This window comes from Vulpes vulpes, chromosome 1 (genome assembly GCF_048418805.1).
Source record: "Vulpes vulpes isolate BD-2025 chromosome 1, VulVul3, whole genome shotgun sequence".
NCBI lineage: Eukaryota > Metazoa > Chordata > Mammalia > Carnivora > Canidae > Vulpes > Vulpes vulpes.
This window is the reverse complement of record NC_132780.1, coordinates 65,038,070-65,055,916: the sequence shown is the minus strand read 5'-3', so window position 1 is coordinate 65,055,916 and position 17,847 is coordinate 65,038,070. Positions and strand designations below refer to the sequence as shown.

General features: G+C 45.6%; 1 protein-coding gene across 20 annotated transcripts in view; it reads right to left on the bottom strand.

Moving 5' to 3' along the window:
* WDR27 (WD repeat domain 27) overlaps positions 1-17,847 on the bottom strand; it is a 235,284-nt gene that overhangs the window by 146,834 nt on the left and 70,603 nt on the right. For 12 of the 20 annotated variants that reach the window (XR_012002924.1, XR_012002923.1, XR_012002925.1 and 9 more), the window contains 7 exons: positions 17,505-17,570; positions 17,115-17,337; positions 8,545-8,686; positions 5,141-5,265; positions 2,781-2,894; positions 1,684-1,735; positions 165-235 (listed from right to left, as the gene is read on the bottom strand). Coding sequence is in view for 17 of the 20 variants with exons in the window: in XM_072765782.1 (XP_072621883.1) it covers positions 165-235; positions 1,684-1,735; positions 2,781-2,894; positions 5,141-5,265; positions 8,545-8,686; positions 17,115-17,303 (693 nt within the window). In the remaining 3 variants the exon portion in view is untranslated. The remainder of the gene's footprint in view (positions 1-164; positions 236-1,683; positions 1,736-2,780; positions 2,895-5,140; positions 5,266-8,544; positions 8,687-17,114; positions 17,338-17,504; positions 17,571-17,847) is intronic. The other 8 variants (XM_072765852.1, XM_072765839.1, XM_072765829.1 and 5 more) reach the window with 2 other exon arrangements.

Sequence of the window (17,847 nt, the reverse complement as noted above, 5' to 3'; positions counted from 1 at the left end):
TGGGTGCGTGGGAGCCCGACGCCCAGGCCCCAAAAGGAACGGCCCAAGCTCTGGGGCCGACAGTTTCTTCAAATCACAAAGAATGCAAGCGGAGACCTTTCCGCAGACGCTCGCGTGGTCATGATCATGTCTGTACCTGAAATTACAGTTGGTGCTTCCCTCACCTGGCCGTTTGCACATCCCGTCACTAGCTGTCTGCTCTTGGCATCAATGAGGAGACTCAGGAGAGGGAAGGCTGTAGAGAGAATACGCGAATATTTACCTGTAGTATGTAAACTGAAAACCATCTGAGTTTTATGTATAATACTTTTTTTTAGTCAAGTCTGAACTATCCCGAAATAATTTCTTCACTGGGAAATAGAAACTGTGAGTGCATAACCATTTTGAGACCTGTGAGCAGGGGAAGGTAGCGAAGCTGTCCCACATCATCAGCCTGGGGGCAGCTCACAGTCCATGCAAACCACTTCGGGGCCACTGAGGTCTGGCGGCTCCATCACCCACACTACAAAAAGCACTAGCACCCAATAACCATTAGACTTGTAACAAAGAAAACAAACTTATGGGATTAGTCAGGAAAATAGCAATTAAATGATGCCCACTGTTTAAATTGTTGCCTAGCATGTCATTTCACCTAGAAGCTATATTGGGGGCACCTGGGTGGCTCAGTGGGTTAGACGTCTACCTTCAGCTCAAGTCATGATCTCAGGGTCCTGGGATCAAGCCCCACATCAGACTCCCTGCTCAGTGAGGAAGTCTGTTTCTCCCTTTCCCCCGCCCCTTCCTTCACCCATGTTCTTTCTGTCTCTCTCTCTTTCTCCAATAAAGAAAGAAAATCTTTTAAAATAAATGAATAAAAGTTATTCTGAATCTAAGCTGTCAGGAATTCAGAAGGAAAATTAAGATAAATGGACATTTAAAAACACTACGCGTCCTAAATAAACTACAAATGACATCAAATTAGTAATTGTTTTCTGGACGGTCAAATAATAAGTCCACAAATTAATTTCAGGAAGATAATTCCAACGTAATTCCAAGAAATGCACTTGCCCCCGAGATTGCATTTAAGTTCCTAGAATATCCCACTCAACACAGGGTCACTGATGTCAGGAGGAACACCAAATCTCTTGGGAAGGGCCGCAGGAACTCCACTGGGTCACAATGCACCTGCACGATCGTTAAGCTGTATTTTCCTGTGATGCATCCCAAGAAAGAAGCCACATGTACAGTAGGATGTGAGCTAGGAACCCTGGAACACCGGCCCAGGAGGTGTCTGGAGGGGTTTTGGAGGGGGCAGCAGGCTCTTCGGGGACTTACATGACCGTGCTGTAAGGACTCACCACCAAACAGACAGTTGGAGGAGAGCGCACAGTGGCCAAGGGCTCAGGGCCTACAGAGCTTCCCAGGTAAGCGCATCCTCTGGCGCTGCACCTGCCTCTGTGGACAGCAGAGGTGGACAGCACGTTTCCTCCAGCCCACCAGGAAGCTGTTCAGACTGCGAGCTTACACTTAAAATAATTTTAAGTTTAAAGCTTCAGGAAATGTACCTGGTAAGTGAATCCTTACAATGTGTGGCTGGGAGGGACACAGGTACTTTTGAGGGACCCTCAGACCCCCTTCAACGGGACAACCCCAGCATATAAACACACTGAGAGAACTGGACTCCACGGGCGAGTTTTAAGTTACCTGTTAACACTGGTGAGTTGTAGATCAACGATCCCACATGATGATCCCAAACCTTGGGAAAGACACATGTTTCTTTACAAAATACAAATTTTGCCATTACTGATGTAGTTTGAACTAATATTTCTACTCAGTTACAAATTAATTTGTGTGAGCAGTTTCCTAAAGGAGAAAATAATAAAATAGCCATATAAATAACAAAAGTGTAGGAACACAATAAAAGATGTTGGAAGCACGTGAAAAAGAAAAGGCTAAAATTTCCAGAAGTAATGGAGTTGGAAGACCCGAGACAGGGCTGCAGACATCTCCAGCACCCGATCGACGCTGCCTAGAAGAGGTGTGCCAGCCACAGTCACTGCCATCCGGGCTGCAGGGCCTGAGTTTTCAGGCACACTCTAGTGCCTTCCCAACATCAGCTCCCCTTCTCAAAAACCCCATGAGACAACGGGCACCCTCATCTCCATCCAAGTGAGCAGAGGTGTGGCACAGCTCATCTGCCCACAGCAGCTAGGTGGGCTGAGGCTGGGCTGGACCCCAGGAGGCCCAGTCTGAGCAAGGCAAGCAGCCGCTGTGAGGCCGGGTCTGCAGGGCACACACTTCCAGGTGACCGAGGAAGTGTTCTGGCCTCTCTCCTCTCCCACTCCGCAGGTGGACGGGAACCACCCTCAACTCCTCTTCCAACCATGCTCTACACGTCCTCCCTGGGTCAATAGGACAATAATCCTAACACTAGCTGACTTGGAGATGGATGGGAAGGTGCTGGCATCTTAAATTATGGTCTTTGTAAGCTCAGTTTGGTTCTGACTGAATCCTCTGATTGGAAAATGCTCTTCCGCTCTGACCCCAGGAAACACCAGGGGTACGTTAGTGTTCTAGCTCCCCAAGGTCCTGGATTTGAGGAGGAGGGTCCCGCAGCTGACCCAGGCCTGCCGGCGAATGTTGAGACATGCCCAGACGACACCTCAGGCCAAGTTCAGGACAGAAGTGTGGTTGAAACAAGAATCACGTGTGCACGGTGACCTCAGGCCAGACGGGCCTGAGCGGGTATGTCCACGGTCACCTGGACAGCGCCTCGAGTACTCCCGTGCCCACGCCCCTACCTTGAAGCTTCTGTCTTCAGACACGGAGATGATGATATGTGTTTGCCAGGGACAGAACTCAGCTGCAGTCACATGGCCCCGGTGACCCTCCAGCTCAGCGAGTATAGACCGGCTCTGGGAGAGTTTGTGAAGATCAGGAACTGAATGTTCTGGTAATTATTGTTCTTAAGAAATGACATATATCTCACAGAAAACAGTTTCTGTTCAAATAAACTCTAGAAACTCCCTCTTCCCAAGGCGAAACTACCTGTTAAAATTCAGAAGGATGAGCTGCAGGAGCATAAGCTGCTCAAGGACACGTGCATGGCAATTTTAGAAACGAAGCGACCTGAGGTCAATCCTGAGCAGAGCCACGCGGCAGGCACGGCTCAGGAGCCCTCCCACCTTCCCATCCACACCCCGTGGGCAGCTGCCAGGGCATCCTAAGATCAAACAGGACACAGGACGGGGTGCTCCCACTGCTGATGAGCTTTTCTTCCTCTGAAGTCCCTGAAACCCGCTCTCACCAGGCAGCCCCAGAAGATGCTGTCATGAGCGAGAATCACACAGCACAGTGGAGGGATGGTGACAAGTCACCCCTGCAAGTGACATCCCTGTGGGACTCCAGGCGCCTGGCATCAGGACTGCTCTTCAACACTACGGCATCCAGCAGACAAGATAAATACCCCCTCAGACACACACGGGAATTATAGACATATCTGCATCCACACAGGGACCCAACTGATGAGGAAGTGCTTCACCCTCAAAGACTTCCAATACCGCAACCTGAAACCCTTGACAAACACAACTGAAACACTGCTGTCTTAGGCTTCTTTGCCAGCAGGCAGTTAGGGACGGAAAGGGAGGTCCCACTGCGCCAAGGACAAGGAAACTTTCCAGCCTGGATGTTAGGAAATACGCATTTCTGCCTGTTAATAATGCCGTATCCTGGAAAACACTTTGCTTCCCTTTGTTATTTGTGATCATGTCTGACATCAGTGTAAGTGTTCTCTACTCATGTAAGTCTCTCAAAGCAAAGGCCACAAAGCACCCACTATGACGTGTACTGTTAAAGAACTACGACACTTCGTGTGCTGGTTGGCAGCCCGTGCACGTCCGGTGAGCTAGTTCCTTGGTAAGTCTCGTGCTTCACAGGCCCACCAAGGACTTAGGTCACACAGCCTGGAACAGACCCCTGCCACCTCGCTTTTCTGTCTGTGTGCTGGAGGCCAGACTCAGGTTCATCATCCTTGCCTTCCCGCCAACATTGACAGGGCTTGGTGTCCTCCTGGCTCCTCTGTGCTCCTTCTCCCAATATGAGGCTGCTGAGCTTTGCTACGTGTGGTAGGTGTTATAACAGAACCCCTGAATCCTAGGAACTTTCCCACCTGAGACTCTGCTTACAACGTAAGCATCTTGTTATGCGTGAGCCTCAGTTGCACAACTTGGCCAAAATCTGCATGAACACAGAAATGTACATTCTATGTCCCAGGTGCCTAGCACACAGCAAGCCCACCGTCAATTAATCCTCAACTAAGATTTCATGCTTAATATCCTCCCTAACCCAGATTTTTCTTTAAGTGGACATAGCAGAAAATTCCTCATAGGCAAACAGTTGTGAGCTGCATTCATTTGGCAAACAGAAGCCAAAGGAAGCCTTAGCAGCACATGAATTCTGAGGGAACGGGAGGCCTCCCTCATACTCCCGGCCCTGCTCCTGCACTCTCATGCCTGGTGAGCCTAATGCGCTCCCTTGCCCTAGTCAGACGTCGCAGAGCCTGGAAGAGGAGACACGTTTACTTAAACCAACCTCAGTTAAGAGACAAGTGAAAAAAGTCCAGTTGCTGACAGATAGCAAGTTTGATAAAAAAAGATACACGAAAGCACTGCCCTGGGAGGGCTTGTCTCTGGTCACCAACGGAAGAGAAAATCAGAGAAATAAGTGACCGATCATGCTCGTTTAGCCTCCGGATAGCCTGATGTCATGGACTGGTCTCATAACTGACGTAAAACAGCAGTCTCTGATTCCTGCAGCTCTCCAAGTGCAAGACAAAGATATGTTTCCTTCATTGCCCAGTTAAGAATCCTGTTGATGAGGGACGCCTGGGTGGCTCAGAAATTGAGCATCTGCCTTCAGCTTAGGGCGTGATCCAGGGGTCCTGAGATCAAGTCCTGCATCAGGCTCCCTGCAAGGAGCCCACTTCTCCCTCTGCCTGTGTTTCTGCCTCTCTCTCTGTGTCTCTCATGAATAAATAAATAAAATCTTTAAAAAGAAAAAAAAAAAGAATCCTATTGATGAGAGGCGGATGGGCGCCCCGTGGTAAGACAGGCAGCGCTGGGCCCTGCTAAACTGCATGCAGGCAGGCGTCGAACCTTCTTACCTCAATATCCAGCATCAATATTTTATTTCCAGCACATACAGCAACTGTACGGTCATCCGGGCTCAACCTCAAACACAGCACCTGTCCCAGAAGGGTGCCCATGACGACCCCTCGAGGACTCAGCCCTAGAGGGGGGTTCAGCATTAGTGTCAGGTTATCAAAGGGTGTCAACAACCTTAGTATCACTGCATCAAGCCACAGGGAGACCCTGACCCCGCAGCCCTCTCCTCTAAAATTACATGCAGAATAACAATGTGCTTTGGTGTGACTCTGGCTCCTTGAGAGGATTAAAAATATCGAGTGGAAACAGTTCTTCCAGTGTATGTGGAACACAGGAATCATCCGTCAGAAAATGACCCCGTGTCATCACACCTGCATGTGCTTACACATGAAGGTCTCACAGAACAGCCCTCAGTCCCCATCCTTCCTCCTCCCTGTGACTTCACCACCACTGGGACATGGCCACGTGAGCTGCTCGGGGCCCTGAGAGACAGGCAGAAGGCACAGAAGGCACATCTGAGCCTCCAGGACCTCTCTACCCCCATGAGGATTTGTCCAGGCAGGCCTGGAGGACCAAGGTGACAACACAAGCCAAACCACAGGCTCAAGTAGGGCCTCCCAACCAACACCCCACCACCACCACCACGCAGCAAGGACTCAGTGCCACTGTGGTTGGGCCCTGAGACTGGGGCTGTTTGCTGTCCAACAAGGTCATGTCAACATGAGACCACGAACCTACAGAAAGGGAAACATGCACATATCACACGGAGTTCTATTTGGGCCAAGCCCATGGTCTCATTTCTTGAGTATTCAGCACGCACCTGTGCTGCCCCAGGCATCTCCCAAGGTACCTGGGGTAAGTCAGTGAGCCAAGAGACAAAGCCTTGCCTTCATGGAAAGCTTACCCTGGGGTAGGCAGTGGGGCACTTAGACACCAATAAACAAAATAAGTAAACAGATTATGTATGATGCCAGAAGGTAGTGAACACTGTAAGAAAAAGCAAAGCACGCAAAGGGGCTGGGACCCGGGGTAGTGGTCAGAAGGCCCCACAGCAAGGGTGCAGCTGAATCCATAGTGATCCTGAGACAGAGCAGCAGATGCAAAGGCCCAGGGGCAGACCATGCCTGGGCTGTTCCTGGAGACGGAATTCAGCTGAGGGTCCCACACCTGTGTCAGATCCTAGTCTGCATGGGATGGGAAGGCACTGGAGGGCTTTCGGCAGAAGTGTGGCACACTCACTCCAATTTTACAGGGACCCCCAGCTATGGAGTTGAGAAGAGAGCACCGGGGTAGGTGAAGGAGGAGGAGCCAGCGTCATAACCCTGGTGAGTGATCTCAGGGCCCTGGACTGCAGGGCAGCAGTGAAGGCAGGTGTGTGCGGGGCCCAGACTTCGGATAGGTTTTGAAGGTAAAGCAGATGGAAGGTGGGGTCGGTTGGGTATGGAGGTGTGGGGGTGCAGGGACGCAGAGGGAGGAGGAAGCATGACACCTTCATTTCTGACCTGAGCTGCTGCAGGGAAGGCTGTGGGAGGCAGGTCGGGGGAGAGGTGATCAGGGCAGGGAAGCCTGCAATGCTGTCCGACATCCACATGGAGATGTCCAGGAGCAATTCACACGTGAGACCACAGTCAGGAATGAGGACTGGGCGAGAGGATAGGCGGCAGCCATCAGTGCCTGCTGTCATCATCAAAGGAGGGATTTTTGATGGGAAAGAGGAAAAGCCCATATTCCCAAGTGAAGAGGTGAGAGAGAGACAAGGAGCCCGCACAGGAGACTGGGGACAAGGGATAACCACTGATACAGTCACATACCACCCCCTAAGTCCAACTGCAAACACAAGCCACATTGGGCAGGAAGGTGCTGGAATGTAGCACCCCCTCCCACTGCAGGCACAGAGACCACACGTGGATGAGCTGCGTCGTGTCCCTGCCACAGGGGCACAGCCGCTAGCCTGAGTGTCCCTGAACTGAGGGTGGGGCAGCTTATTCTTGTCCCATGGCTGGAGCTTCAGGACACAGGAGCAGCTTCAAACACCGTGCTGGGGTCCATGTGAGCACCAGGCCTGTGACCCGGCCCGGCTTGACGCACTGGCCTCGGAGCACACACCACAGATCAAAATCCACACAGGTTCTGAAGAGCAACCTAAAAATAAACTGGGGGAGTGCAGCCCCTTCCAACGTTAACAAGGACCTCTGCAGGGAGCGGGTAATGACCATGTGGTTTACTGTACAGACGTACATGTGTGTACATACATGGACGTATGCTGTAGTGTGTATATGTGTGTACATGTATACACTAGATACACGTGTGTGTGCACTACACACATACACTGTGTGCATATACATGTGTGTGTATGCTGTATACATGTTTACTATATTTCTGTGTGTTCTATCCACATGTGTGTGCATGCTACGGTGATGCACTGACACTGGAGGCTCAACAACAAATGACATGAGGTGCGGTATAAACTATTGCACATGCTGCTACTTGAGATCCCATCACGTGTTTTCTGGAGCAGTCCTACAAATTCTCAGTGTGATTAATTAGCGCTCAAACACCTTCATCTGATAAAACTGTACCGTCACCATGCTCCCAACCCACAGGCACCTTCTCAGCTGTGCCGACAGGATGAGTTCTTGATTCACAAGCCCCAAGCATGCATGAATGCCTCTGCCACCCAGCATGGTGCCACTGGCAGGCACCTGCCCTTCCATCACACTCCTCCTCAACCTTCAACTCAAAAGTCACCTCCCCAGAAATGACACCATGTGAGTGCATTCTGCCCACATCCTCTATCTACACCTCCCCTGCCTTCTCTACTGTGCTCCCCACAACTGATAACCACTTGCTTGCTTGCTTGTTTGATACATGTTTGCCTCTCCTCACTGTTTGTAGGGAAAGAATATTTCTACTTGCCCTCATGTTTTCAGAGTTCCATAAAAATCACAGGTTTCAAACTAAGAAAATATGTAAGATTAAAATTAATGAGCCAGGGTGTCTGGGGGGGGATCAGTCATTTAAGCATCTGCTTTTGGTTCAGGTCAAAATCTCAGAGTCCTGAGATCGGGTCCCACATCAGGCCCCCTGCTCAGTGGGGAGTCTGTTTCTCCCTCTGCCCCTCCCCCACTTGTGATATCTCTCTCGCTCTCTCGTAAATAAAATCTTTATAAAATAAAAATAAAAATAATGAGCCTATTTCATATCAGCTTCACCCACAGCAAAGGTCGGTACATCTGAATGCCTCGTATGCTTCCAACAGGGAATGTCCAGCTTGGACATGTATATGGTTTCAGGGTTAAAGGCCTGAAATATTCTCCCAAACCCTTATATGTTACCAAGTCTATTTAAGGATGAGTTCTTCCCTTTCTGCATTTTTAAAAATATCCTTTAACTGTTTATTTACCTTGAAGCACTTTCTGTCTGCATTCATCCAGACTCCACATTATAACATAATCTTGAGACGCAGAACAGATGAGAAGTGGACTCACTGTATTTCCAAATGCCACAGCAGTAATTGGTTCATGGTGTCCTCGTAGAGTCAGAGGCTGAAAGAGTTTTTTTTTTTAAGATTTTATTTATTTATTTATTCATGAGAGACACAGAGAGAGAGAGAGGCAGAGACACAGGCAGAGGGAGAAGCAGGCTCCATGGAGGGAGCCCGATGTGGTACTCGATCCCGGGTCTCCAAGATCAGGCCCTGGGCTGAAGGCGGCGCTAAACCGCTGAGCCCCGAGGCTGAAAGAGTTAACAGAAAACTACCAAGAACCATATAGATAACATTTAAAGAATAAAAAGCATAACAGCATAATTGCAAACCAAAGAAGTCAAATGTATTGAATTTTTCAAATGTATTTATTTCATATATTCATTTATAACTCATTTATTAAAATTCCTGTTAATGTACTACTCAGTTATTGTCTCGTGAACCCTCTCACTGTTACTCCACATCATGGATCACACACACTAGGACAATGATGCCGGTCACCTCGCTCTTCCACTTCCTCATTAGCTATTAATTAAGCAAATGTGTCTCACATCCCTGCTACTTGCCAGAAGAAGTCATGGCTGTGATGGACATTGAGGGATAAGGCAATGACAAGGAACCCTCAAGAGGAGGTGAGCGCTCGGGTTGCTAGGAGATAAGGCACACTGACCAGGGCTGGGTGCTATGCAAGGGGTCCTGTTAGAGCACCAGGAAACTGGTGAGCCAGCAGAGAATATATAACCGGAAGAATCCATGGCCAGACTCATTTTCAGGCTTCTAACACTGCTTCAAGTGCAGAAGAGGGACCACAGGGAGGACACAGTGGACCAAACATTCCAAACCAAGTACAGTAAAGACCTGAACAAGGGTGGCAGGGATGGAGATGGGAGGGGAGCAAACCAAAGACCCTGTGATTGATGGACATTGAGAGATGAGGGAAGGGACAAAAGCAAAGATGACCAGTGTTCCAGGCTGAAATCCTAGGTGAACAGTGGTGTAAGGAAAATGGGATGGAATCAGGAAAGAACACAGGTCGTCTGGGCTGTAGTGAGTGAGGTACTTTTGAGCTGACGGTCAGCAGACAGTAGGCCCTTTGACACGAAAGCCATCACTCAAACACGAGAACAAGGAGAGCTCCATCTCTGGTCATGGCAGGCCAGTTCATCTGTACCAACCTCCCAATGAAAGCGACATGAAAGTGGGGCATAATTTGCCAAAAACACAGAGATACACTTTAAAGACATCAAAGAACAATAAAAACAACAAAGAATTAAGAACAGATTAAAGGAGGCAGAGCAAGGACCTAAAATGACAGGCCATTCACCCATGAAGACTGCTGTCAAAAGCAGCTCTCTGACAATTCCAGTAAAGGCAGCTAAAAGCCAAGAGACGAGGAGCACAAAAATGATGCAAGTAAATGCATCATTTTCAGGCACAAATAGAACTATTTCATTGGGGAAAGGGCAAAGAACCCTATGGCCTGACAAAGTACTTCTGAGAATAGAGTTGGCAGCCTTAAGGTGGAGGACTCCATGCAATTTTTTTCCCTTTAAAACACAATGAATGGGCAGCCAGGTGGCTCAGTGGTTTAGCGCTGCCTTCAGCCCAGGGCCTGATTCTGGAGTCCCAGGATCAAGTCCCACATCAGGCTTCCTGCAAGAAGCCTGCTTCTCCCTCTGCCTGTGTCTCTGCCTCTCTCTTTCTCTCTTTATCTCTCTCTCTCTCTCTCTCTCTCTCTGTGTGTATCTCATGAAATAAAATCTTTAAAATAAAAAAATAAAATTAAAAAAAACCACAATGAATGTATTTTAATAAATTTCTGCTTTAAAAAAAAGCATACCGCCTACTCAGGTGGGAGGGAAGGGCATGTTGCCAAATGCCCGGGCTTAAAGTAGTGACCCGAAGGGCCAGGCCCAAGAAGGGAAGGTGGATGGACACCAGAAGAGTGCTCGCAAGCCCACCTTCAAGTTCTCATAATCCCTGACTAGATTAGGCTACTGGGATTGCCGGTGCCCTCGGCCAGTGCTATCCGAAGCAAACATAAATTCTCTCTGCAAGAAGTTAAGATCATCCAGAGCCCCAAACTAGCTGTGCATTCATACATAATGTCCAGCAGTCAATCAAAAATAATCAGGTATTCAAGGAGTCAAGACCATTCAGTCAAAAACCAAGAGAAATATATAACCATGGAAAACAACCCACAGATCATCCAGACGGCCTTGAAACCAAATTAGAACTGATCCAGATTGCAGAATCACTAGATAAGGACATAAAAACCATTATTATAATTCTATTCTACATGTTCAAAACGTTAAATAGAGGTATAAATAATTGATAATTGGGGATCCCTGGGTGGCGCAGCGGTTTGGCGCCTGCCTTTGGCCCAGGGCGCGATCCTGGAGACCCGGGATCGAATCCCACGTCGGGCTCCCAGTGCATGGAGCCTGCTTCTCCCTCTGCCTGTGTCTCTGGCTCTGTCTCTGCCTGTGTCTCTGGCTCTGTCTCTCCTTCTATCTCTCAAGAATAAATAAATAAATAAAATCTTTAAAAAATAAATAAATAAATAAATAAATAAATAAATAAATAATTGATAATTAATAACCTTCCAAAACAGAAAGCACCAGACCAAGATGAATCCACTGGTGAATTCTATCTGATATTTAAGGAAGACATTTTACTAATTCTCTAAAATCTCTTTAAGACAACTGAATAAAGAAAATGGAGGGAACATTATTTTCAGAAGAAGCAGAGTAAATATTTCCTTACTCATTCTCTAAGGCCAGGATTCCTCTAATACCAAAACCAGACAAAGACATAGCAAAAAAAGAAAATTAAAAATCAATATCTCTCATGAACACAGAAGCAAAATTGAACAAAATACTCAAAATATTAGCAAATCAACCCAAACAATGTATAAAAAGTTATACACCACGACCAAGTGAAATTTGGAGATTTATTCCAAGTATGCAAGGCTGGTTGAACATTTGAAAATCAATTAATCTATCATACCAACAGGCTAAAGGAGAAAAATCACATTAAAATATCAAAAAATCTTGGGGTGCCTGGGTGGCTCAGTCAGCGAAACATCCAACTCTTGATTTTGGCTCAGGTCATGATCTCAAGGTTGTGAGATTGATCCCCATGTCAGGCTCCATATTGGGTGTACTCCCTCTCTCCCTCTGCCCCTTCCCACTCTCATGTGCTCATGCTCTTACTAATAAATAAACAGAAATAGTAGCTGCTTCAAAGTATAGTTCATTATTTAAAATGTAGAAAAAAATCATTTGACAAAGTCCAACAGCAATTAATGATGAAAACTATCAGTACACTAGGAATGAGAACGTCCTCAACTGGATAAAGAGTATCTATAAAATACCAAAAGCTAATGTATTTGTTTAAGATTTTTTTTAATTTATTTATTCATAGAGACACAGAGAGAGAGAGAGAGAGGCAGAGACACAGGCAGAGGGAGAAGTGGGCTCCATGCAGGGAGCCTGACGTGGGACTTGATCCCAGGTCTTCAGGATCATGCCCCAGGCCTCAGGTGGCGCTAAACCGCTGCACCACTGGGGCTGCCCGATAATGTATTTTTTTAAAGATTTATTTATTTATTCATGAGAGACAGAGACAGAGAACGAGGAGACATACACAGAGGGAGAAGCAGGCTCCCCACAGGAAGCCCTATGTGGGACTTGATTCCAGATCCTGGGATCATGCCCTGAGCCAAAGGCAGATGCTTAACCGCTGAGTCACCCAGGCATCCCCAAAAGCTAATGTATTAAATGGTGAGAAACTGCAAGCTTTTCCACCAAGATTAGAAACAAGTCAAGGATGTCCCCTCTCACAACTCCTTCTCAACATTATACTGGGAGTCTCAGCTAATATAATAACACGATAAAAGGAAGAAGAACGTATAGTAACTGAGAAAAAATAAATAAAACTGTCTTTGTTTACAAATAACATGAACATCTATGTAGAAAATTCAAAAGAATTGGCAAAAAAAATCCTGAAACTAAGCAATTATGGAAAGTTGCAGGATATAAAGTTAATATACAAATTCCACTGTTTTCCCATATACTAGCAATAAATACATGGAATTTGAAATTAAAAACACAATACCATTTACATTAGCACTCAAACAAATGAAATGCTTAGGTACAAATCTAATAAAATTGTATAAAATCTCTGGGGCACCTGGGCTACTCAGTTTGTCAAGCATCCAACTTGATTTCAGCTCCAGTCATAATCTCAGGGTTGTGAGACTGAGCTCCGTGCTGGGTGTGAAACCTGCTTAAGATTCTCTCTCTCCCAGGGCACCTGGGTGGCTCAGTGGCTGAGCACCTGCCTTTGGCTCAGGGTGTGATCACAGATCCTGAGTCTGGAGATCAAGCCCCACATCAGGCTCCCTGCAAGCAGCCTGCTTCTTCCTCTGCCTGTGTCTCTGCCTCTCTCTCTCTCTCTCTCTCTCTGTGTGTGTGTGTGTGTGTGTGTGTGTGTCTCTCATAAATAAGTATAAAATATTTTTTTAAAAAAAGATTCTCTCTCCCTCTCCTGCCCCACCACTAGCAAGTGCTTGCTCTCTCTTAAAAAAAAAAAAATCATATATATATATATATATATATATATATATATATATATATACACATATATATATATATAATCTCCATGAGGAAAACTAAAACTAAATAAACTAAATAAATAAAAAAACTAAATGAATGGAGAGATATCCTATATTCATGGATAGAAAGACTCAATATTGTGAAGATGTCAGTTCTCTCCAACTTGATCTATAGATTTAACCCAATCCCAATCAAAACCAACAAACTGAGTTTAAAGTCTATACAGACATAAAAGACCCAGGATGGCCACACAATCCTGAGGAACAACAACCAAGTTGAAGGATGGACAAGGTCTGACTTCAAGTCTTACGATGAAGCTACACTAATCAAGACTGTAGTATTGGCAAAAGAAAGGACAAACAGATCAATGGGAGAGAAGAAAAAGACATAGTCAACTAAACTTTGACTAAGGAACAAGGGTGATACAGTAGAGAAAACTAAAAATTCCTTAAAATAACACAAGAGAAAACCTAGATGACTTAAGCGTGGTGATGACCTTTCAGATAAGGACCAAAGGCATGATCCATGAAAGAAAGAACTGATGGGCTAGACATCATTAAAATTAAAATTTTCTGTTCCATCAAAGACACCATCAAGAGAATGAGAAGACAAACCACAGAGTGGGAGAAAATATTTGCATAAGACGCATCTGACAAAGGACTTTACCCAAAATATACAAAGAATTTTTCAAAGGCATCAATAAAAAAATAACCAGCCTAAAAAATGAGCCAAAGACCATCACAGGCACCTCACCAAAGAAGATACACAGGTGACAAGTAAGCAAACTCCACATCAGCTGTCGTCGGGGAAATGCAAATGAAGACAATGACACCTACACACATAGTGGAATGACAAAATCCAGAACATTGACAACTCCAAATGCCAATATGGATGTGGAATAGCAGGAACTCTCATTCATGGCTGGTGGGAATACAAATTGGTACAGCTGCTTTGAAAGATAGTTTGCCAGTTTCTTACAAAAATAAATATTTTCTTACCAATATGATCCAGCAATCATGCTTCTTGGTATTTGCCCAAAGGAACTGAAATTTTATGTCCACTCAAAAACTTGTACATGGATATTTACAGCAGTTTTATTCATAACTGCCAAAACTTGGAAGCAACCAAGATGTCATTTTGTCAATAAACAGGTAAACTTGCTACATCCAGACAATGGAATAGTGTTTGGCACTAAAAAGAAATGACCCATCCAGCCATGAAAAGACAGGGAGGAACTTTCTATGTACATCACTAAGTGAAAGAAGTGAGTCTGAATCCACACACTGTGTGATCCAACCCACATGACACTCTGGGAAAGGCAGACGTGGAGACAGGTTGCTGGGGTTGGGGTTGGGGCTAGGAAAATAAGGGATGAATGGGCAGAGCATGGGATTTTAGGGCAGTGAAAATGCTCTGAATGATATAACAGTGGATACATGTCATTGTACATTTGTCCAAACCCATAGAAAGCACAATCCCAGGAGTGACCCTGAGATAAACCATGAACTCTGGGTGATGATGACACATCAATGCAGGTTCATCAGGTGCAGCAAATGCAGGACTCTAGTGCACGGGTTGATAGTGGGGGAGGCTTTCTGTTGCGGGGAGTGCAGGGGTATATAGGAAATCTCTATACTATCCCCTCAATTTTGCAGTGAACCTAAAACTGCTTTTAAATAAAGTCTTTAAATTAAAAACTAAAAAGGATAAAACATATCCTCTAAAAAGAAACATGTAGCCAAAGTTTCAGATCAAGAAATATGACCAGGGATAAAGGAATGTTACTTCATTACATTAATAGAGCCAATTCACCGGGAACATAAAGATACCAAACATCTATGTGCTGAATAATGAGGTTTCAAAATACATGGAAGAGAAACAGGCCAATTCCCACATAGAGTCCCGTGTATTTGTATCTCGGTCACTGACAGAGCAAGAGGCATGAGAGAAGATGTAAAGAATACTATCAAGCAATGTGACCTAATTTATAAAACAGATATGCAAATATTCATAGTGTTTTATCTACAATAGTCAAAAGTGAAAATAACCTGAATGTTCACCAACTGAAGAATGGATACACAAATTATAGTATGTTCATACAATGGGAAAGTACTCAATGTTGAAAAAGAATGAACCATTGATACCTGCAACAATGCAGATAACTTCCAAACTAATTATTCTGAGTGAAAGAAGCCAGACACAAAGAGTAAGTACTGTCTGATTTCATTGGCATCAAACTCTAGGAAATGCAAACTAATGTAAAGCTCTTGTTTAGAATACATGAAGAACTCCTTCACGTCGATAGGAGACAGATAACATGACAGAAAAAAAAAAAACCAGCATAAGACTGAACACCTATCATGAAAGCCAATGTCCAAATGGCCAATAAATTTGCAAACAGGGTTAAACCTCATTAATCAGCAGAGAACTGCCCATTAAACAAGCATGCCTACACACACCAGGAGGCCTCAGACTAAAAGGACCAAGTACAGATGAGGATGTGGATCAGTGGAACTCTTACATGGCCTGTGAAGGAGTACAGATCAGTACAACCACCTTGGAAATCTTCTTGGCCTTATCTACCAACCTGTAATTACCCCTTCCCTAGGATTCAGCAATTGTACACACCTGTGTTTCAGAAAACATACAAAAGAATGCATGTAGTAGTCAAAATATGGAAACAAAACAAATGTCACCAAGAATGGAAAGGGCTAATGTGGTCCATCCAGGCAGGGGGATACTATGCATGCAGTGATCGAAAGGAACCATGGGGATGAACCCCACAAGTGTAAGGGTGAATCAGAGCAACTGGTATCATGCATGACCTCACTCACAGTTCAAACACAAGCCAAACTGACACGTGGCGCTAGGAGTTGAAGGAGGAGTTGAGGCTGAACCTGGATGATGGGTACCCAGCTGGGCTCACTTTGTTAGCGTCAAACGATGGCACTCAGTATCTAATGGAACACATTTTTCTAAGTATCTCACACTCCCGGGGAATGCAGGGGCCAACTCACCAGTGTAAGTCATGTTGAAGGAACATAATAAAACCTCTTGTACCTCAATGGGGAAAAAAACCTAACTATAGATCTCTCTTTAATGATGAGTGAAGTGTCAGTAACATGGAAATGACAGGAAGCTCTCAGGCAAACACAGCATTGGCTCCATGGGCTGTCATCACTGGCCCTAAATTCCTGTAGCCCAGAATGAAGATAAAAATTATCCCCCACACCAAAAAGGCTGAGAGTTTACTTTTTCATTTTGTGCAATGAAACCTGTTTCCAAGAGCATTCAGATAATTTATACTAGTCATGAAATAATTTTTGAATGCAAACGAGTGATGTCTTTAAAACTGTCAGCATGATATAAAAGATTCTGCATTAAATATACTAAACTTCCTTAAATGTGTTACATTTAAAATCCACAAAAATTCAGAACTCCTGGATGGCTCAGTGGTTGAGTGCCTCCTTTTGGCCCAGGGTGTGATCCTGGAGTCCCGAGATCGAGTCCCACATCAGGCTCCCAGGGAGGAGCCTGCTTCTCCCTCTGCCTGTGTCTCTGCCTCTCTCTGTGTGTCTCATGAATAAATAAATAAAATCTTTTAAAAAATAAAATAAAATCTACAAAACTTTAACTTGTCTTATGTTAACATAAACCTTTTCTTGCGTATATCCTTACTGAAGAAGAAATTCTTTAATAAAGGGATGGCAGGCAGTCTATTTTCTACAACTCAAACGTGTTTCTCCCAGAGTGGGCCGCTGAATCCGCAGAGGGCAGCATCATCCAAATAGCACCAGAGAGATGGGCAAGTGACTACAAGGCTTTTTGTGACATTTGACTTAACAAAAAGCACATGGAACTTTGAAGTACCTGGTAAGAAGGGTCCGTGGTGTTCCACAGGCAAAGTACATTCCCATCCACAGGGAAAGCGCAGTACTGTGCGCTGCAAGCGAGCGGCACGTGGGACGCAGGCTCCTTTGACTCTACCAGGCGCTGTTCTATGATCACGTCACCAACACAGCCCTGGGCAGAGCAGAAAATCCCCCGTGGTTCTCCCATCTCCAGCCTGAGAGCGCAGAGGCATAGACGACGACTGCAGGGTGACATGCCGTAGAGTACATCACACATAGTGCGTCACACCCACTCACTCACCTGCCCGTCCCCACTCCCAGGACAAAGGAGAAGATGTTACTGAAAGTCTAGAAGGTTCCATGCACACAACTGCTCACCCCTCCCATGGGCTTTCAGATTTAAACAGACCTGGATTCACGTCCCCATCTTCCGATCAGCACACCTTGCTCAGACGTGCGGAGTCGGCTCCCGCTGCTGGAAAACAGACCAAACCAGCACCTCGCGGAGGCGGCCCACAATGAGCGAGCCCAGCACTAGCTCTGAGGAGTGAACAGAAGGTTACTACCGAAATGGACTGTTATTATCGATGACTGGGACACAATATCATTTCCCAAGTTTTCCAAGCAAGTTGGGGGCAGACTGCAATATTAGTCTACATTGCCTACTGCCTTGGGTTTGTTCAACCATTTCAGAACACTGTACGTGGTGAAAGCCTGTGACCTCAGGAAATATAATCACCGACTCTCTGACC